This window comes from Phoca vitulina, unplaced genomic scaffold (assembly GCF_004348235.1).
Source record: "Phoca vitulina isolate PV1807 unplaced genomic scaffold, GSC_HSeal_1.0 scaffold13, whole genome shotgun sequence".
Taxonomy (NCBI): Eukaryota; Metazoa; Chordata; class Mammalia; order Carnivora; family Phocidae; genus Phoca; species Phoca vitulina.
Window position 1 is genome coordinate 40218613 of NW_022589716.1, and position 22388 is coordinate 40241000.

Here is a 22388-nt window from a genome sequence, read left to right on the forward strand (position 1 = left end):
CAGATTGAAAACAGTATTCTACGGGCAGGAGGGCAAAAGAAGGTGATCCTGTTTCTTGGGAACTGTGGCTGAATCATAGTAGGTAGGAGGGTAGAAGGTAAAAAGTGTCCCCTTGAGGGTAAGTCCACCAACCCCACTTACTTCCACAGTTTGATGAGGTTGTCACAGCCACCCGATGCAAACTTCTTGATGTAGTTGGGCTTCTGCCCCGATGGCTGGTCTATGAGGCTTCCAGGTACAACAGCAGGGGCCCAACTGACAGCATTGCAGCCAATCTGTAAAGAGGGGGATTGGGATGACTGCCCTTTTGCCTTGCAACAGAGCACTGCTTCTGCAGACCCAAAGCTGCAGTGTATTTCCCCTCTAATTCTCAGGACAGGATTATGTAGGATAGCTGTTTTGATGAATTAGGGATTAGCCCCCATAATGCTCCTTCAAGGAGTCCTAACAGTGCATGTATTTTTCAGCAATATATATTTAAAGTAGGAGTTAGGGACTCCCAGGAATTTAAGAATATTTTAAAAAATATGAAGAGAGGCACAGATTCAGAAAAACAAGCAAAGTTTAACGAGTTACTCTAAAGCACTCTTGTAACCACTACCAGTTCAAGATATCAAATTGCCATTTACCCAAGAAGCCCTGTCATTATGTCTCACCTGAATCATAGCCCTTCCTCCTCAGTAATATCTTCCTGACTTCTGATTTCTTCCTTTTTTTTCTCTTTAGTTTTGTCACCCAAATATGCATCCCTAGATACTATAGTTTAGTCTTGCCATAAACGTTTTTTTTTTTTTTAAATCTTTTCTAGATCTCCTTATTTATAGATTCCCCTTCTGATCTTTTTTTTCCTTACAATGTTTTTGTTGAAGAAAGACCAGTCATCTGACCTACAGACTCTCAGGCTGATTTGCTATTTCATACTCAGACCTCTGAATTCTTCTGAATTCCTGAAAATTGTCAGCTGGATCCCAGACTGGATCAGACTCAAGTCTGACCCCTTTGTTAAGACTACAGGCAGGGGGCGCCTGGGTGGCTCAGTCGTTAGGCGTCTGCCTTCGGCTCAGGTCATGATCCCAGGGTCCTGGGATCGAGCCCCACATCAGGCTCCCTGCTCGGCAGGAAGCCTGCTTCTCCCTCTCCCACTCCCCCTGCTTGTGTTCCCTCTTCCGCTGTGTCTCTCTCTGTTAAATAAAAAAAAAAAAAAAGACTACAGGCAGTATTCTTTCACTGGGAGGCAAATGATGTCAGGTTGTCTTTTTATGTTCTTATGCCTCTTTTATTTTTATTTATTTATTTATTTTTTTAAAGATTTTTATTTATTTGCAAGAGAGAGAATGAGAGACAGAGAGCATGAGAGGGAGGAGGGTCAGAGGGAGAAGCAGACTCCCTGCTGAGCAGGGAGCCTGATGTGGGACTCGATCCCGGGACTCCAGGATCATGACCTGAGCCGAAGGCAGTCGCTTAACCAACTGAGCCACCCAGGCGCCCCTTATGCCTCTTTTAATTCACTGGACATTACAAAATGGTGATTCTGTATTCATTTCTTTGTAATGTATTATATAGAATAATCTAGACAGGAGCAACTCCCTTCATTAATATTTGGCTCCCTATGGGTACAGGTCAGATAGGAAAGGCAGGATAAATGCTTCATACTTTATGAACTGGTTCCCTGCCATTCTTTAAGGATGACTGAGGGGCGCCTGCGTGGCTCAGTCGTTAAGCGTCTGCCTTTGGCTCAGGTCATGATCCCAGGGTCCTGGGATCGAGCCCCGCGTCGGGCTCCCTGCTTGGTGGGCAGCCTGCTTCTCCCTCTCCCACTCCCCCTGCTTGCGTTCCCTCTCTCACTGTGTCTCTCTCTGTCAAATATATAAATAAAATCTTTAAAAAAAAAAAAAGGATGACCGATTCTCTTATTTTTATTTCTCAAAAGATTGTACTTATTTGAGAGAGAGTGAGAGAGAGCACAAGCTGGGGTAGCGGCAAGGGAAAAGGGAGGAGCAGGCTCCCCGTTGAGCAGGAAGCCCAATGTGGGACTTGATCCCAGGATCCTGGGATCATGACCTGAGCCAAAGGCAGATGCATAACCGACTGAGCCACCCAGGTGCCCCTGATTCTCTTTTATATATCATTATGAACTCATGGATTTAAGCATATTTGTTGGATTTCAGTTCACTGCAATTATTTTCATTTTTCTGACACCTAAATTGCGGTGTGTGTTCAAATTGGCTCCTTTGATAACCCTGGTATGTCCAAGTATGTTTTTGATCATTTCTGTTGGGTATGACAAAATGTTCCAGGCTCATCTTGTATGTATCCTGCCTCAAACCTAAGATCAGCCACTTCCTCAAGAATTAGGGTTTCTTTTAGTGAGAAATTGTATTTCAAGACTATAATCTGGTGCTAGGGATGCCCACTGCCACATAGTTATTTCATCTCATTTCACACTCAATGGTCTCAGTCACTGCCAATATAGTAAGTAAAAACATTTTATTTATTTATTATTTATTTATTTTTTTAAAAGATTTTATTTATTTATTTGACAGAGAGACAGCGAGAGAGGGAACACAAGCAGGGGGAGTGGGGGAGGGAGAAGCAGGCTTCCCGCTGAGCAGGGAGCCCGATGCGGGGCTTGATCCCAGGACCCTGGGATCATGACCTGAGCCGAAGGCAGATGCTTAACTGACTGAGCCACCCAGGCGCCCCTAAGTAAAAACATTTTAAAAAGTGTTTGCAGTGCACTCCCCATTCTCTTCTACAGGTGTTTTTTTGGGGGAAGGGCAGGGTTTGTTTTATGTGCATGGTTACTAACATCAAAAGACCCTAGATCTCCAGCTCTGCTTGTGCCCACTTTTTTTTTCTTAAAAGATTTTATTTAATTAATTAATTAATTAATTAATTTATTTATTTGAGAGAGAGAGAGCATGCGAGTGGGGCGAGGGGGCGAGGGAGAAAAAGAGCCTCAAACAGACTCTGCTGAGCACAGAGCCTGATGCAGGACTCGATCTCACCACCCTGAGATCATGGCCTGAGCTGAAATCAAGGGTCTGATGCTTAACAAATGAGCGACCCAGTGCCCTGTGCCCACTTTTTAAACAGTTGTCTGCTACCTTAACAGAGCATATGGCCAGTACATCCTATACTCTGCCTTATAACTCTCATTTAGTCTTAGTTCTCTACAATTAAACTATATTTGATATCTTTCTAGTCATTTTTGTTGTCTGAAGCTTATTCTCTAGTAAATACCCCAGGAAGGGCTAATGGAAACAACAGTCCTTGAGTTCTTTCATAGCAATAACAGTCTGCGTTCTTTCTACTCCAAAATAAAATTCTAAGAACAGCTCTGAGGTATTACTGACATTCACTGCTCATAAACTGCACAATCTGATGAGCTCTGACACAGGTAAACCCTGTGAAACTACCACTGCAATCACGGTAACAAACATGTCAAAGTGCTAAAAGAAAAAAACTTCCAACAAAAAGTACTCTACCCAGGAAGTTATTCAGAATTGAAGGAGAGAGAGCTTTCCAGACAAGGAAACGCAAATGGAACTCATGACCACTAAGCTTGCCTTATAAGAAAAGTTACAGGGTTGTCTTTAAGTTGAAAAGAAAGGGTGCTTATTAGTAACAAGAAAACATATGGAAGTAGAAAACTCACCAGTTAAGGTAAATATATACTAAAGATATTGGATTAATCACATGTAAAGCTAGTATGAAGGTTAAAAGGCAAAAGTGGTAAAAACAACTACAATTACAATAATCAGTTAAGAGATACACATGATATAAAGATGCAAAATTTGACTTCAGAAACGTAAAATGTGCGTGGACAGTAAAAATGCATTCATGCATAAGTTCTTATCAACTTCATATAAACTGTTAAAAATATGTTATAAATAAATGTAAGCCTCATGGTCACCATAGAGCAAAAACCTACAGTAGATACACAAAAGATGAGAAAGGAATCTAAGCATACCACTAAAGAAAGTCATCAAACCACAAAAAGAGTAAGAAAGGAACAGAAAGGAACTACAAAGCAGCCAGAGAACAATAAAAATGGCAATAGGTACATACCTATCAATAATTATTTTAAATGTAAATGGTCTAAATGCTCCAATCAAAAGACAAAGGATGACTGGATGAAAAAACAAGATCCATCTATATGCTGCCTAGAAGAGATTCACTTCACATCTAAAGACACATAAAGACAAACTGAAGGAACTGGAATAAGATATTCCATGCAAATGGAGGGAAAAAATTAAAAAAAAAGCTGGGGTAGCAGTGCTTAGGTCAGAGTAGACTTTTTTATTTTTTAATTTTTATTTATTTATTTGACAGAGAGAGACACAGCGAGAGGGAACACAAGCAGGGGGAGTGGGAGAGGGAGAAGCAGGCTTCCCGCTGAGCAGGGAGCCCGATGCGGGGCTCGATCCCAGGACCCTGGGATCATGACTTGAGCCGAAGGCAGACGCTTAACGACTGAGCCACCCAGGCACCCCGAGTAGACTTTTTTTTTTAAAAGCTCCATGCCCAGCGTGGAGCCCAACGTGGGGCTTGAACTCATGACCCTGAGATCAAGACCTGAGCTGATCAAGAGTTAGATGCTTAACCGACTGAGCCACCCAGGCACCCTGAGAATAGACTTTAAAACAAAGACTGTAACAAGAGATGAAGGGTATTACATCATGACAAAGGGATTAATTTTAAAAAGTTGAAAAAATATAAACACACGGAGACTAAACAACATGCTACTAAACATCCAATTGGTCAATGAAGAAATCAAAGAAAAAATAAAAAAGATACCTGGAGAAAAATAAAAATGGAAACACAATGGTTCACAATCTTTGGGATGCAGCAAGAGGAATTATTATTATTATTATTATTATTATTTTTTTAAAGATTTTATTTATTTATTTGAGAGAGAATGAGAGAGAGCACATGAGAGGGGGGGAGGGTCAGAGGGAGAAGCAGACTCCCTGCCGAGCAGGGAGCCCGATGCGGGACTCGATCCAGGGACTCCAGGATCATGACCTGAGCCGAAGGCAGTCGCTTAACCAACTGAGCCACCCAGGCGCCCAAGAGGAATTATTATTTTTTTAAAGATTTATTTATTATTTGGGGGAGTGGGAGAGGGAGAAGCAGGCTTCCCGCTGAGCAGGGAGCCTGATGCAGGGCTCGATCCCAGAACCCTGGGATAATGACCTGAGCCGAAAGTAGACGCTTAATGACTGAGCCACCCAGGTGCCCCAGCAAAAGGAATTCTAAGAGGAGAATCAATTGTGATACAGGTCTACCTCGAGAAACAAGAAAAATCTCAACCTAACCTTACACCTAAAGGAACTAGAAAAAGAACAAACAAAGCCCAAAGGTAGTAGAAGGAAGGAAATAATAAAGATCAGAAAGGAAATAAATAAAACAGAGACAAACAACAGAAAAGATCAGTGAAAGAGCTGTTTCTTCCAAAAGATAAAAAAAAAATTGATAAACCTCTGGCCAGACTCATCAAGACAGGACTCAAAATCAGAAATGAAAAAGGAAAAATTACAACCTATACTACAGAAATACACAGGATTATGAGACTACTATGAAAAGTTATATGCCAACAAATTGAACCACCTAGAAGAAATGAATAAATTCCTAGAAATATACAATGTTCCAAGACTGAATGAAGAAGAAACAAAATCTGAACACTTATTACTAGTAATGAAATTGAACTGGTAATCAAAAGACTTACAACAAAAGTCCAGGACTAGATGGCTTCACAGGTGAATTCTACCAAACATTTGTTTTTTATTTTAAAAAAGATTTTAAGTAATGTCTTCACCCAATGTGGGGTTCAAACTCACAACCCCAAGATCAAGAGTTGTGTGCTCCACTGAGTCAGTTAGGTGACTCTCTACCAAACATTTAAAGAATGAGTCTTCTCAAACTATTCCAAAAATAAAAAACAGGAATGAATTCTTCCAAATTCATTCTGTGGGGACAACAGTACCCTGAAGAACTCTGCAACTCAACTTCCAAATAAATAATCTGATTAAAAATGGGCAGAGAAGGACGCCTGGGTGGCTCAGTCGGTTAAGGGTCTGCTTTTGGCTCAGGTCATGATCCCACAGCTCCTTGCTCAGAGGGGAGCCTGCTTCTCCCTCTACCTGCCGCTCCCCCTGCTTGTGCTCTCTCTCTCCCTGACAAATAAAATCTTAAAAAAAAAAGGCAAAGGACCTGAATACACATTTTCCCAAAGACATACTGATGACGAACAGATATATGAAAAGATGCCCAGCATCCCTATTCAAATGCAAATCAAAACCACAATGAGGTATCACCTCACACCAGTCAGAATGATAGTATCAAAAAGACGAAATAACAAGGGTTGCTGAATATGTGGGAAAAAAGGGAATCCTCATGAACTGTTGGTGGGAGTGTAAATTGGTGTAGCCATTATGGAAAACAGGTTCCTCAAAAAATTAAGAAGAGAAATACCATATGATCCAGCAATTCCACTGTTGGGTATTTATCCAAAGAAAACAAAAACACTAATTTGATATCTGCATCCCCATGTTCCCTGCACATTATTTACAACAGCTAAGACATGGAAGCAACCTAAGTGTCCATTGATGGAAAAATAAAAAAAGAAAATGTGGTATATGTATGTACAATGGAATATTATTCAACCATAAAAAGTGAAATTGTGCCATCTTCAACAATGTGGATAGACCTTTTTTTTGTTTTAAAGATTTTATTTATTTGAGAGAGAATAAGAGAGAGAGCAAGCACGCTCGAGCAGGGGAGAGGGGCAGAGTGCTTGTGTTCCTGCTCTCGCTCTCTGTCAAATAAATAAATAAAATCTTTAAAAAAAAATTTCCTCTTTTCACAATTTATTTCTCTTAAGGCATTATCTGTTGTACTTATTTGTTCCTGTATTCCTTCTAATTTAGTCTTTATTACTGAAATGATTTTTTATTTCTAATTCTTTCCTAAATTCTGTCACCTCATTTTGGAGTTTTTCTAATTTTGACTTATGGTATTTTTTCACATCTTATAATATTTGAAAAAGGTTTCTTAGCTTCATTTCAATAGTGGGTGATGGTGCTCATCATGGCAAGTGCACTTCTTAATCCCCACTGTCTACTTCACCCATCCCCCCATCCCCCTCCTGGAAAAAATTCTTTTTCCTAAGAAACATCTTCGAAACATTCAGAACGCTCAGGAATTTGATTAAAGTTAAAGCTCCTAACAATTCCTCATGTACGTTATATACATTCAGAAGAGTATAATGTACATTATATACATTCAGAAGAGTGTAAATTAGTCAAAACCCCTTATAGCCCGCTTACCTCATCCCCTCTTAAATTAGAAACTTCTGAAGTAACATGCTGCCCACCAGCCTCCCAACCAGTTTCTATATTCTCTTCCTTTTTTCTGAGTCAAACTTTATGTGATTTCACCTCAAATACTTTTCTGTTACTTTTATTTGAAATTAGTTTTCCTGACAAAGTGAGGTTCAGGAAAGCCTTTCAAGGTAAGAAGTCTGTTTAGTTAATGTATGTGTTGACAGGTGTGACAACCTGCTTTCAGGATTTCTTGGCTCTGTTCCCCCGACTTTGGTCTATATTCTCTTTCCTTTTCCTGTGTCTCGCTCCTGCTCAATTTTGATTTCACTCCCAGTTTCTCCTTACAAGAGGCCCTGTCATGGAAGCAAGCCTTGATGGGTTATAAAGGTCAGATTTCTACAAGCCCCTTTAATCTTTCTTAGGGTGGGAGGCTTGCACTCACCTGGTATAATATAGTACAAAACCCCTTCTGGTGAGTTCTCCAAAGATAATACAGATGGCCAGTAAGCATGTGAAAATGTGCCTAATATTAGTCGTTAGAGAAATGTAAACTGAAGCCACAGTGAGGTGCCACTTCACACCCAACTGGATGGCTATAACCAAAAAAAAAAAAAAAAAAAAAAAAATAGGACAACAAGAGTTGACAAAGATGTGGAGAAACTGAAACCCTTATACAGTGCTGGAAGCCATGTAAAATGGTACGGTTAACTTGGAAAACAGTTTAGCAGTATCTCAAAAAAGGTTAAACAGAGGTTCAGGAGCAAGATGGCGGAGGAGTAGGAGACCTGAATTTCGTCTGGTCTCAGGAATTCAGCTGGATAGGGATCAAACCATTCTGAACACCTACAAACTCAACATGAGATCGAAGAAAAGAATAGCAGCAACTCTGAACAGAAAAGTGACCACTTTCTGGAAGGTAGGACGTGCGGAGAAGTGAATCCGAAGCGATATTCAAAAGGATAGATGGCGGGGGAGGGGGCCTCTGCTTCTGGCAAGTGATAGAGCCGCGGAGCACAAAATCGGAACTTTTAGAAGTGGGCTCTGCTGAGGGACTTCGCTCCAGTGGCTAAGCGGGGGTGGAACCGATGCTGGGACAGCGTGGTCTCAGGACCCTCGGGGTCACAGAAAGACCGGGGGTGCCTGAGTGTGGCAGAGCTCCTAGGTATCAGAGCGGGGAAGCTGGCTGCAGAGACGGAGCCGAGGAGCGGGCTCTCAGCTCGGGGTTGCCATAAACTGTGATCCGCGGCACAGTCGGGCCACTGCTCCTCCAGCAGGGACCCAACAAGCAGCAGATCCGGGGAGACTCCCCTTCTTCCCCTGGGAGGAGCGGCGTGGGAGCGCACCGCAGGGATCTGCTGGGTTTGGAGACTCCACACGGGGTCAGGTGCCAGAGACAGAAATGCGCGGTCACAGGCCGGGTGAGCACGGAGTGCGGCTGGAGACCAGGGAGACGGGAGTGACTGACTGCTTTTCTCTGGGGGTGCACTGAGGAGGGGGGCCCCGAGTTCTCGGCTCCTCCGGGGTGGAGATTGGGAGGCCGCCATTTTCACTCTCGGCCTCCAAAGCTGAAGGGAAAGCTTGCAGGGAACAAAAGCTCCTGAGAGCAAACCCGAGCAGATTACTTAGCCCAGACTGGGCAAGGGCGGGGCAATTTCGCCTCCAGCAAAGACATTTGGGAACCACGGCAAGCCCCTCCCCCAGAAGATCAGCAAGAACAGCCAGCCAAGACCAAGTTTACCGATCAATGAGAACGGCAGAACTGCAGCGCTAGGGGAATACTGCACATAGAATTCATGGCTTTTTTACCATGATTCTTTAGTCTTTCAAAGTTAATTTTTTAAATTTTTTTTTTTTTGAATTTTTCTTTTTCCCTTCTTCAACCAACATCTTATCAATCCCTTTTTAAAAAATCTTTTTTATTTTTCATTTTTAGAGTCATATTCTATCCCTTCATTGTAGTTAACCTTATTTTTTGTATATATCTAAGTTGTTCTCTCTTTAAAATTTTGGGATACAGTTTCTTCTAACAGACCAAAATATACCCTAAGTCTCTAGTGTATGGCTTTGTTCTAGTCTCCTGCCTGATCACATTCTCTCCCTTTTTTTTTTTAATTTCTCTTCTTTCTTTTTTCAACCAACTTATCAATTCCTTTTATAAAATCTTTTATAATATTCATCTTTACAGTCATATTCTATCCCTTCATCGTTTTTACCTTTATTTTTGTACATATATAAGCTATTCTTTAAAATTTTGGGAGGCACTTTCTTCTAACAGACCAAAATACGCCCAAAATCTAGTGTGTGGCACTGATCTATTCACCAGCCTGATCATATTTGATCATATTCTTTTTTTTTTCTTTCTTTCCCTTTCTTTTCCCCTGGTTTCAGGTCTCTTATGATTTGTTTAGTGTATATTTTTCTGGGGTCATTGTTACCCTGTTAGCATTTTGTTCTCTCATTCATCTGTTCTCCTCTAGACAAAAGGACAAGATGGAAAAACTCACCTCAAAAAAAAAAGAACAAGAGGCAGTACCGACTGCCAGGGACCTAATCAATACGGGCATTAGTAAGATGTCAGAACTAGAATTCAGAATGAGATTATAAAGATACTAGCTGGCTTGAAAAAAGCATGGAAAATACTAGAGAAACCCTTTCTGGAGAAATAAAAGAACTAAAATCAAACCAAGTCGAAATCAAAAAGGCTATTAATGAGGTGCAATCAAAAATGGAGGCTCTAACTGCTAGGATAAATGAGGCAGAAGAGAGGATTAGTGATACAGAAGACCAAATGATGGAGAATAAAGAAGCTGAGAAAAAGAAAAACAACTACTGGATCAGGGGGGCAGAATTTGAGAGAGAACAGATTCGAGACGAAACAGTATTAGAATAATTGGGATCCCAGAAGAAGAAAGAGAGGGGGGCAGAAGGTATATTGGAGCAAATTATAGCAGAGAATGTCCCTAATTTGGGGAAGGAAACAGGCATCAAAATCCAGGAGGCACAGAGAACCCCCTCAAAATCAATAAAAATAGGTCAACACCCCGACATCTAATAGTAAAACTTACAAGTCTCAGAGACAAAGAGAAAATCCTGAAAGCAGCTCAGGGCAAGAGGTCTGTAACCTACAATGGTAGAAACATTAGATTGGCAACAGACCTATCCACAGAGACCTGGCAGGCCAGAAAGGACTGGCATGATGTATTTAGAGCACTAAATGAGAAAAATATGCAGCCAAGAATACTATATCCATCTAGGCTGTCATTGAAAATAGAAGGAGAGGTAAAAAGCTTCCAGGACAAACAAAAACTAAAAGAATTTGCAAACACGAAACCAGCCCTACAAGAAATATTGAAAGGGATCCTCTAAGCAAAGAGAGAGCCTAAAAGTAACAGAGACCAGAAAGGGACAGAGACAACATACAGTATCAGTCACCTTACAGGCAATACAATGGCACTAAATTCATATCTTTCGATAGTTACCCTGAATGTAAATGGGCTAAATGCCCCAATCAAAAGACACAGGCTATCAGATTGGATAAAAAAAACAAGACCCATCAATACGTTGTCTGCAAGAGACTAATTTTAGATCCAAAGACACCTCCAGATTGAAAGTGAGGGGGTGGAAAACCATTTACCATGCTAATGGACACCAAAAGAAAGCTGGGGTGGCAATCCTTATATCAGACAAATTAGATTTTAAACCAAAGACTATGATAAGAGATGAGGAAGGACACTATATCATACTTAAAGGGTCCATCCAACAAGACGATCTAACAATTGTAAATATCTATGCCCCTAACATGGGAGCAGCCAATTAATAACAAAATCAAAGAAACACATCGACAACAATACAATAATAGTAGGGGACTTTAACACCACCCTCACTGAAATGGACAGATCATCTAAGCAAAAGATCAACAAGGAAATAAAGACTTTAAATGACACATTGGACCAAATGGACTTCACAGATATATTCAGAACATTCCATGCCAAAGCAACAGAATACACATTCTTCTCTAGTGCCCATGGAACATTCTCCAGAATAGATCACATCCTAGGTCACAAATCAGGTCTCAACTGGTACCAAAAGATTGGGATCATTCCCTGCATATTTTCGGACCACAATGCTTTGAAACCAGAACTCAATCACAAGAGGAAAGTCGGAAATAACTCAAAGACATGGGGAGGCTAAAGAGCATCCTACTAAAGAATGAATGGGTCAACCAGGAAATTTAAGAAGAATTAAAAAAATGCATGGAAACAAATGAAAATGAAAACACAACTGTTCAAAATCTTCGGGATGCAGCAAAGGCGGTCCTAAGAGGAAAGTATATAGCAATACAAGCCTTTCTCAAGAACAAGAAAGGTCTCAAATACACAACCTAACCCTACACCTAAAGGAGCTGGAGAAAGAACAGCAAATAAAGCCTAAACCCTGCAGGAGAAGAGAAATAATAAAGATCAGAGCAGAAATCAATGAAATAGAAACCAAAAGAACAGTAGAACAGATCAACGAAACTAGGAGCTGGTTCTTTGAAAGAATTAATAAGATTGATAAACCCCTGGCCAGACTTATCAAAAACAAAAGAGAAATGACCCAAATAAAATCATGAATGAAAGAGGAGAGATCACAACCAACACCAAAGAAATATAAACAATTATAAGAACATATTATGAGCAATTATATGCCAGCAAATTAGATAATCTGGAAGAAAGGGATACATTCCTAGAGATGTATAAACTACCAAAACTGAACCAGGAAGAAATAGAAAACCTAAACAGACCTATAACCACTAAGGAAATTGAAGCAGTAATCAAAAATCTCCCAACAAACAAGAGCCCAGGGCCAGATGGCTTCCCAGGGGAATTCTACCAAACATTTAAAGAAGAATACCTATTCTTCTGAAACTGTTCCAAAAAATAGAAATGGAAGGAAAACTTCCAAACTCGTTTTATGGGACCACCATTACCTTGATTCCAAAATCAAAGACCCCATCAAAAAGGAGAATTACAGACCAATATCCCTGATGAACAAAGGATGCAAAAATTCTCACCAAAATACTAGCCAATAGGATCCAACAGTACATTAAAAGGATTATTCACCACAACCAAGTGGGATTTATTCCTGGGCTGCAAGGTTGGTTCAACAACCGCAAATCAATCAATGTGATACAATACATTAATAAAAGAAAAAACAAGAACCATATGATCCTCTCAAGAGATGCAGAAAAAGCATTTGACAGAGTACAGCATCCTTTCTTGATCAAAACTCTTCAGAGTGTAGGGATAGAGGGTACATACCTCAATATCATAAAAGCCATCTATGAAAAGCCCACAGTGAATATCATTCTCAATGGGGAAAAACTGAGAGCTTTTCCCCTAAGGTAAGGAACACGGCAGGGATGTCCACTATCACCACTGCTATTCAACATAGTATTAGAAGTCCTAGCCACAGCAATCAGACAACAAAAAGAAATCAAAGGCACCTGAATCGGCAAAGAAGAAGTCAAACTCTCACTCTTTGCAGATGACATGATACTTTATGTGGAAAACCCAAAAGACTCCACCCCAAAAGTGCTAGAACTCATACAGGAATTCAGTAAAGTGGCAGGATATAAAATCAATGCACAGAAATCAGTGGCATTTCTATACACCAACAAGACAGAAGAAAGAGAAATTAAGGAGTCGATCCCATTTACAGTTGCACCCAAAACCATAAGCTACCTAGGAATAAATCTAACCAAAGAGGCAAAGAATCTGTACTCAGAAAACTATAAAATACTCATGAAACAAATTGAGGAAGACACAAAGAAATGGAAAAACGTTCCATGCTCATGGATTGGAAGAACAAATACTGTGAAGATGACAATGCTACCAGAGCAATCTACACATTCACTGCCATCCCCATCAAAATACCGTCAACTTTTTTCAAAGAAATGGAACAAATAATCCTAAAATTTGTATGGAACCAGCCCTGAATAGCCAGAGGAATGTTGAAAAATAAAAGCAAAGCTGGTGGCATCACAACTCTGGACTTCCAGCTCTATTACAAAGCTGTCATCATCAAGACTGTATGGTACTGGCACAAAAACAGACACATAGATCAATGGAACAGAATAGAAAGCCCAGAAATGGACCCTCAACTCTATGGTCAACTAATCTTCGACAAAGTAGGAAAGAATGTCCAATGGAAAAAAGACGGTCTCTTCAACAAACGGTGTTGGGAAAATCGGACAGCCACATGCAGAAGAATGAAACTGGACCATTTGCTTACACCACACACGAAAATAAACACAAAATGGATGAAAGACCTAAATGTGAGACAGGAGTCCATCAAAATCCTAGAGGAGAACACAGGCAGCAACCTCTTCGACCTCAGCCGCAGCAACTTCTTCCTAGAAACATCGCCAAAGGCAAGGGAAGCAAGGGCAAAAATGAACTATTGGGACTTCATCAAGATAAAAAGCTTTTGCACAGCAAAGGAAACAGTCAACAAAACCAAAACACAACCAACAGAACGGGAGACGATATTTGCAAATGACATATCAGATAAAGGGCTAGTATCCAAAATCTATAAAGAACTTATCAAACTCAACACCCAAAGAACAAATGATCCAATCAAGAAATGGGCAGAAGACATGAACAGACATTTTTCCAAAGAAGACATCCAAATGGCCAACAGACACATGAAAAAGTGCTCAACATCGCCTGCCATCAGGGAAATCCAAATCAAAACCTCAATGAGATACCACCTCACACCAGTCAGAATGGCTAAAATTAACGAGTCAGGAAATGACAGATGTTGGTGAGGATGCGGAGAAAGGGAACCCTCCTACACTGTTGGTGGGAATGCAAGCTGGTGCAACCACTCTGGAAAACAGTATGGAGGTTTCTCAAAAAGTTGAAAATAGAGCTACCATACGATCCAGCAATTGCACTACTGGGTATTTACCCCAAAGATACAAATGTAGTGATCCGAAGGGGTATGTGCACCCCAATGTTTATAGCAGCAATATCCACAATAGCCAAACTAAGGAAAGAGCCAAGATGTCCATCGACAGATGAATGGATAAAGAAGATGTGGTGTATATATATATATATACAATGGAATATTATGCAGCCATCAAAAAAAAAAAAACCAAACCATGATGGGGTGCCTGGGTGGCTCAGTGTTAAGGCATCTGCCTTCGGCTCAGGTCATGATCCCAGGGTCCTGGGATTGAGCCCCACGTCGGTCTCCCTGCTCTGTGGGAAGCCTGCTTCTCCCTCTCCCACTCCCCCTGCTTGTGTTCCTTCTCTCACTGTGTATCTGTCAAGTAAATAAAATCTTAAAAACAAAAAACAAAAAACCACGAAATCTTGCCATTTGCAACAACGTGGATGGAACTAGAGGGTATTATGCCAAGCGAAATAAGTCAATCAGAGAAAGACATGTATCATATGATCTCACTGATATGAGGAATTCTTAATCTCAGGAAACGAACTGAGGGTTGCTGGAGTGGTGGGGGGTGGGAGGGATGGGGTAAGCGGGTGACAGACATTGGGGAGGGTATGTGCTATGGTGAGTGCTGTGAATTGTGTAAGACTGATGAATCACAGACTTGTACCTCTGAAACAAATAATGCATGTTTTTAAAAAAAAAAAAAAGAAGGGAAAAATGAAGGGGGTGGAAATTGGAGGGGGAGATGAACCATGAGAGACTATGTACTCTGAGAAACAAACTGAGGGTTCTAGAGGGGAGGGGGGTGGGAAGATGGGTTAGCCTGGTGACGGGTATTAAAGAGGGCACATATTGAATGGAGCACTGGGTGTTATATGCAAACAATGAATCATGGAACACTACATCAAAAATTAATGATGTAAGGTATGGTGATTAACATAACATAAAAAAAAAGTTAAACAGGGACTTTCCGACTTTTTAAAAGATTTAAAAAAAATCTTTTAAAAAAGATTTTATTTGTTTGAAAGAGAGAGAGAGAGAGAACATGAGCGGGGGGGGGGAAGAGGCAGAGAGACAGGGAGAAGCAGACCTCCCGCCGAGCAGGGAGCCTGATGGGCTCAATCCCAGGACCTTGAAATCATGACCTGACTCCAAGGCAGATGCTTAACTGACTGAGCCACCCAGGCATCCATGACTTAGTAATTCTACTCCTAAGTATATACCCAAGAAAATTAAAAACATATGCTCACAAAAATATATGTTCATAGCAGCATTATTCATAATGGCTGAAGATATTCATTAGTTGATAAATGGCTCAACAATATATGTAAATTCACATGCTTGAATATCATACAGCCATAGGTATGAAGCACTAATACATACTATGATACGAACCCTGAAAACATGCTGAGTGAGAGAAGCCAGTCACAAAAGGCCACATATAGGCATACTTCATTCAACTGTGCTTCATGTTATTGAGATTCAGTTATTCTTTTACAAATTGAAGGTGTGTGGCAACCCTTTGTCAAGCAAGTCTATTGGCGGCATTTTTCCAACAGCATTTGCTCACTTTGTGTCTCCATGTCACGTTTTGTTAATTCTCATAATATTTCAAATTTTTTCATTATTATATTCTTATGCGGTGATCAGCAATCTTTGATGTTACTACTGCAATTATTCTGGGCGCCATGAATTATATCCATATAAAATGGCAAGCTTATTTGATAAATGTTGTGTGTGTTCTGACTGCTCCACTTACTGGCTGTTCCTCCCTTCTCTCGCCCTCTACTTGGGTCTCCCTATTCCCTGAAATACAATATTGAGATTAGGCCAATTAATAACCCTACGATGGCCTCTAAGTGTTCAAGTAAGAGGACCACGTCTCTCACTTTAAATCAAAAGCTAGAAATGATTCAGCTTAGTGAGGAAGGTATGTCAAAAGCTGAGATAGACCAAAAGCTAGGCCTCTTGCACTGAAGAGCCAAGTTGTGAATGCAAAGGAAAAGTTCCTTTTTTTAAAAATTTAATTAATTTATTTTTTAAAGATTTTATTTATTTATTTGACAGAGAGAGAGACAGCGAGAGAGGGAACATAAGCAGAGGGAGTGGGAGAGGGAGAAGCAGGCCTCCCGCCGAGCAGGGAGCCTGATGTGGGGCTCGATCCCAGGACCCTGAGATCATGACCCGAGCTGAAGGCAGTCGCTTAACCGACCTAGCCACCCAGGTGCCCCCAAAGGAAAAGTTCTTGAAGGAAATGAAAAGTGCTATTCCAGTGAACACACAAATGATAAGAAAGTGAAACCACCTTATTGCTGTTATGGAGAAGGTTGTAGTGGTCTAGAGAGAAGATAACACCTGCCACAACATTCCCTTAGCCAGAGCCTAATGGGGAGCAAGGCCCTAACTCTCGTAATTCTGTGAAGGCGGAGAGAGGTGAGGAAGCTGCAGAAGGGAAGTGTGAAGCTAGCAGAGGTGGTTCATGAGGCTTAAGGGAAGAAGCCGTCTCCATAAAAGAGCAAGGTGAAGCAGTAAGTGCTAATATAGAAGCAGCAGCAAGTTATACAAGAGATCGTGCTGAGATCATTCATGAAGGTGGTTACACTAAACAACAGATTTTCAACATAGATGAAATGGCCTTCTATTGGAAGATGCCATCTAGGACTTGCCTGGCTTTAAAGCTTCAAAGGACAGATTGACTCTCTTGTTAGGGACTAATGCAGCTGGTGACTTGAAGTTGAAGCCAGTGCTCATTTACCATCCAGAAAATGGTAGGGTCCTTAAGAATTATGCTAAATCTACTATGCCTGTGATCTATAAATGGAACAACAAAGCCTGGATGACAGCACATCTGTTTACAATGCGGTTTACTGGGTATTTTAAGCCCACTCTTGAGACCTACTACTCAAAGATTCCTTTAAAATGTTACTGCTCACTGACAATGTACCTGGTCACCCAAGAGCTCTGATGGAGACGTACGAGATTAATATCAATTTCATGCCAGCTAACACAACATCCATTCAGCAATTTCCATGGATTAAGGAGTAATTTCTACTCTGAAGTCTTATTATTTAATTATTATTATAATATGGTTATAACTGCCATAGTGATTCCTCTGATGGATCCAGGCAAAGTAAAGTGAAAACCTTCCGGAAAGGATTCACCATTCTAGATGCCATTAAGAACATTTGTGATTCACGGAAGAGGCCAAAATATCAACACAAACAGAAGTTGATTCCCACCCTCATGGATGACTATGAGGGGTTCAAGACTTCAGGGAAGGAAGTGACTATGGATGTGGTGCAAAGGGAACTAGAATTAGAAGTGGAGCTTGAAGACGTGACTGAATTGCTGTGATCTCATGATCAAACTTCGACAAGATGAGGAACTGCTTCTTATATATGAGCAAAGAAAGTGGTTTCTTGAGATAGAATCTATTCCTGCTGAAGATGCTGTGAAGACTGTTGAAATGACAACAAAAGATTTAGAATATTATTACATACATTTAGTGGACAAAGCAGCAGCAGGGTTTGAGAGGATGGACTCCAATTTTAAAAGTTCTAGTGTGGGTAAAATGCTATCAAACAGCATTGCATGTTATAGAGAAATCGTCTGTGATAGGAAGAGTCAACTGATGTGTGAAACTTCAGTGCTGTCGTATTTTAAGCAATTACCACCGCCACCCCAGCCTTCAAATACCACGATCAGTCAGCAGCCAAACACTGAGGCAAGACCCTCCACCAGCAAAAAAGTATTACAACTTGATGACCCCTCAGATAATTCTTAGCATTTTTCAGCAATAAAGTAAATTTTAATTAAAGTATGTACGCTGTTTTTTAGACCCAATGCTATTATTGCACCTAAAAGACTGTAAGACAGTGTAAATGTAACTTTTATATGCACTGGGAAACCAAAAAATTCCTCTGATTCCCTTTATTGCAGTGGTCTGGAACCAACCCACAACAGCTCCAAGGTATGCCTGTGTTGTAGGATCCCACTCAGAGGAAATGTCCTGAACAGGCAAATCCACACAGAAAGTAAATTAGTGGCTGCCTAGGTAGGGGGCAGAGTGGAGAGGAAGTGCTAATGAGGATTCTTTTTGGGGTGATGAAAAAGTTCTGAAAATGAACAGTGATAGCTGCACAACTTTGTGAATATACGAAAGCCTACAGAATTGTACACTTTAAAAAGGGTGAATTTTATAAGTCAATTGTATATCAATTTATTTATTTATTTATTTATAAAAAGATTTTATTTATTTATTTATTTGAAGAGAGAGACACAGCGAGAGAGGGAACACAAGCAGGGGGAGTGGGAGAGGGAGAAGCAGGCTTCCTGCTGAGCAGGGAGCCCAATGCGGGGCTCGATCCCAGGACCCTGGGGTCATGACCTGAGCCGAAGGCAGATGCTTAACGACTCAGCCACTCAGGCGCCCCAATTTTATATCAATTTAAAAAAAAGGTTAAAAACAAAAGAAACCCCCAAACTTCTCCTAGTTTCAGCTGCTGTTCTTAAACTGGCCAGCTATGGGACACCTGGGTGGCTCAGTCGTTTAAGCGGCTGCCTTCGGCTCAGGTCATGATCCCAGGGTCCTGGGATCGAGTCCGGCATTGGACTCATTGCTCAGCGGGGAGCCTGCTTCTCCCTCTGCCTGCCTCTCTCTTTCTCTGACAAATAAATAAATAAAATCTTTAAAGAAAACCCCAAAACAACAAAAAACTGGCCAGCTATGCTTTCCAGTGAATCCTTGCTGGCTATTTTGGCAGTACTTGCCTTCACAGATCTGCTAGAAGGCACCCCATTGCTTCCTCCTGCTCAGATACCAATACCATGCAGTCTTGTGGTTGTTGCTGGTTTATTCCTCTCTGCTTCTATTTTGGAGTTTGTGGAAATATCTTGTTACTTAGTTTTGCTCAAAATGTTCATGCGGTTTTGGCTATGCTATCTAGCTGCTCTGTGGGTTTTTATGGAGAGACGAGGAAAGACTGGAAAGCTGTGATGCCGCTCCCCAACATCTTCCCAGAAGCCTCTCAGCCTATTCATGTCGGCAAGTCAGTCAGTAGATGGGAATCTGAGCACCTCAAGTAAAGATTCTGAGATAGGCTCCTGGGGTCTTAGGGGCTGGACAGGCTGTGGACCCCCTGAATTTGAGAAGTACATAAGTACAGTGTCAAGCTGGGGAGCTACTAAGTTTCCATCTGGGTAGATTTCAGAAGTATCTGGGGCCACCAAAGCTGGAACTGTTGTCTAGTGAGAAGGCACACAGATTCTGGATTCTAACCCCGGCACAGGACCTTCTCTAAGTCATTTACTTTTTTTGAACCTCATCTGTCTCATCATAAAACGGGAACAGGACTGCTTACCTTGCAAGTCTGTACATTTGGTAGTTTCTTCTTTCATTTACAGACATTTGTGAGGATTACATGACTGACACACAGTGGGGGCTCAAGTACTGTGAGATATTTCCTGTCCATAGTGCTTTCTTGACTATTTCAGCATCTAATGACTGGAAGTGCAAGGAACTGAATTCCCATGATGCTCTCTTTATAACACCACTCAGCTCTAGGGGGTCTCAATGACCACTGCAAGCATGTCAACTTGAAGTGTCCACAGCAAAGGTAGCAGGGAGACAGGCTGCTGCTGCCACCTTGCCAATGCCCTGACCCTCCCCGATCTGGGAGCCTGCAAGGAGGAACCCGTGCCAACCCCCTGCCCTGTGCTGAATGAGGCTGGTACAGCCTGGCCTCCCTGGATGCAGCGTCTATCTGGCTTCAGGCTCAAGAGGCTCGAAACTGACCCACCAAGCATGTCTGAGCATCAGTCCCTCCCCAGCCCCCTGCACAGCAGTGATGCTACTCCTGCCACCTCTCTAGGGAGTCTCCAGGAGACACATGGCAAGGCCGCAGAGCTACCCTCCACACACAGCAAGGTCTGGACTTACAGTGTGAGCATTGTTGATCTTCTTCACTTCCCACTGGCCCTCTCCGGTGTATGTCAGCAGGGAGATGGCCCCATCCGAGCTCCCACAGGCCAGTATTAGGCCATAGTCATGGGGGGCCCAGCACACAGAGTTTACTGCAGGAAGGAGGGAGGCATAGTTAGCCGACTTTGATTTCCCAGGTTTACCATTTTACTAAATTTTTAAAATAAAAAATTGCAGGGATCACCAGGAGGAAGGTAACGAGATTTTAAAAACCTATCACCTATGAATATCATAATTTCAAAAACTACAGTCTACCTTAACAAAAAGTAGGATGAGATGAAACAGATAAAGGGGATTAAGAGTACGCTTACTGTAATGAGCATGGAGTAATGGATAGAAATATGAATCATAATATATACCTGAAACCAATATAACACCATATGTTAGTAAAAATAAATAAAACTAGGAAAGAAAGTAGACAATAATCTGAAAATAAAGGCCAGTACTTAAAACGAATAAAATTAAAAAAAACCAAACACACACCTCACTGTGGTTTTTTCCTTTTCTTATTTCACTTTAGACTGGCTTTAGGTCTCAGGGCCTTACCTCTGCTGTGGACAGATGACAGAAAAGCCAACCAAACCCAAGGGACAAACGAGGAGCATCACGAGGGGGAGGGCATGGGAGTGGCAGCCAGGCAACAAGGCCCCGCCCACCTGCTCCTACCACACTCACTGTACCTGAGGAGTCGTGTCCTGTGTGCTCGTGCGTCTTCTCCCAGGTGCCATTCTCCTCCTTCCAGATAATGACTTTCCGGTCATAGGAGCAGGATGCCAGGATGTTGCCATACATGGGGTGGGCCCAGGCCACTTGCCACACAGGACCCTCATGACTACAAGGGGACAGGGTCAGAGGCTGCTCAGATGGGTCACAGGAACCTGCAGTGCTCTGCCAGCCACTACTCTGGACGGACCTGAATGGCGTTCTTGGTAGGCAGATACAGCATCTCAGGACAGAGCTGCCTGAGAATTTCAGAAGGGAGAGCTATAGGAAGTCACTGCCCAAAGAGACCTTTGTTGGGCACTGAAGATGCTGAGGCCCAGACGTCACAGAGGCCTTGAGAACAAACCGGGCCTCTAAGTGAGCCTCTCTGTCCCGAGCTGACAGCCCCCTCCCTCCCCTGACCTGCACTGCAGCCAGCACCACCTACACGTGCCGTCCTCAGGAGAAGCCTCTCGGCCTATTCATCTGTGCACCGCTCAATGCAGGCTTCGCACCACAAGTGCTCAGGAGGTATGTGTAGAGTGAATCGCTACTCATCCTTCCAGATGTTTACCTTTTCGAGCAGGCACTGTTTCATGTTTGCTACTATTCTCTTACTTTAAGGGCACGTCTCTCCTCTGCTCTTCTGATCTTTATGCATTCCCCTGGTGAGTACTATCTGAGCACAGACCCGGTGCTGGGCTCTGTACTGGGGCCGTCTCTCAGGCCCAGGCAAGGGTGGGCACCCAGCACACAAGAAGTGACACGGCAGACAGGTGACGGTCCCGGCTCTTTCACCCCTACTCCCATTCTCTAGCTGTTTGACTTTAGGCACGGGCCACATCCTTTCTATGGCTTAGTCTCCTAACGGAGATATCAGCAAGACTTCTTTCACAGTGTGCTCATGAGGGGAAATATAGGTGATAACTCACATAAAAAGCCTGGAACAGTGCTGGGCACAAGAAAAGAAAAAAATTACTCATGCCTGTCAGCTGGTATTGCTGCTCCCTGTTCACTCCTCCAACCCAGGGCTGCAGACACTCAAAAGTGTCCTCCTCCCTCCGGCTGGGACAATCCCCAGGCCTCACAAAGGAGCTGCCAGGGAAACTCTCAGGAGACGAAAATGTCCTGCACCTAGCAATAGTTTCAACTGAGGCAAAAAAAGAAGGGGGTGTGGATTCTTTATCCGTCTGACAGTGCACCTCTTTTCAGTGCTAAGAAACACAGGGCAGGTGGGACCTCCTGTGGCAGCGCCGGCCGCAGGCGCATGGGGCCTGTACGTCTGACCCCGCGGTCGCTCCAGTTCTGACACTCAGGGAGAGGGGACTTCTCCACCCCTCTCCCCACATGGCTACTTAGTTATGCCTCAATTCAGTTAACAAACGTGTACCGAGCTCCTACTTGTCAGGGTTCTTAATTTCTCCTGTGCAGTCTGCTGA

At 42.2% G+C, this 22388-nt stretch overlaps 1 protein-coding gene across 1 annotated transcript in view; it reads right to left on the bottom strand.

The window, feature by feature from the left end:
* Positions 1 to 22388, bottom strand: part of SEC13 (SEC13 homolog, nuclear pore and COPII coat complex component) — a 43329-nt gene that overhangs the window by 14308 nt on the left and 6633 nt on the right. Inside the window, exons 4-6 of the mRNA XM_032411921.1 lie at positions 20928 to 21079; positions 20206 to 20339; positions 142 to 275 (exon numbers count right to left, since the gene is read on the bottom strand). Coding sequence (XP_032267812.1) covers positions 142 to 275; positions 20206 to 20339; positions 20928 to 21079 — 420 coding nt within the window. The remainder of the gene's footprint in view (positions 1 to 141; positions 276 to 20205; positions 20340 to 20927; positions 21080 to 22388) is intronic.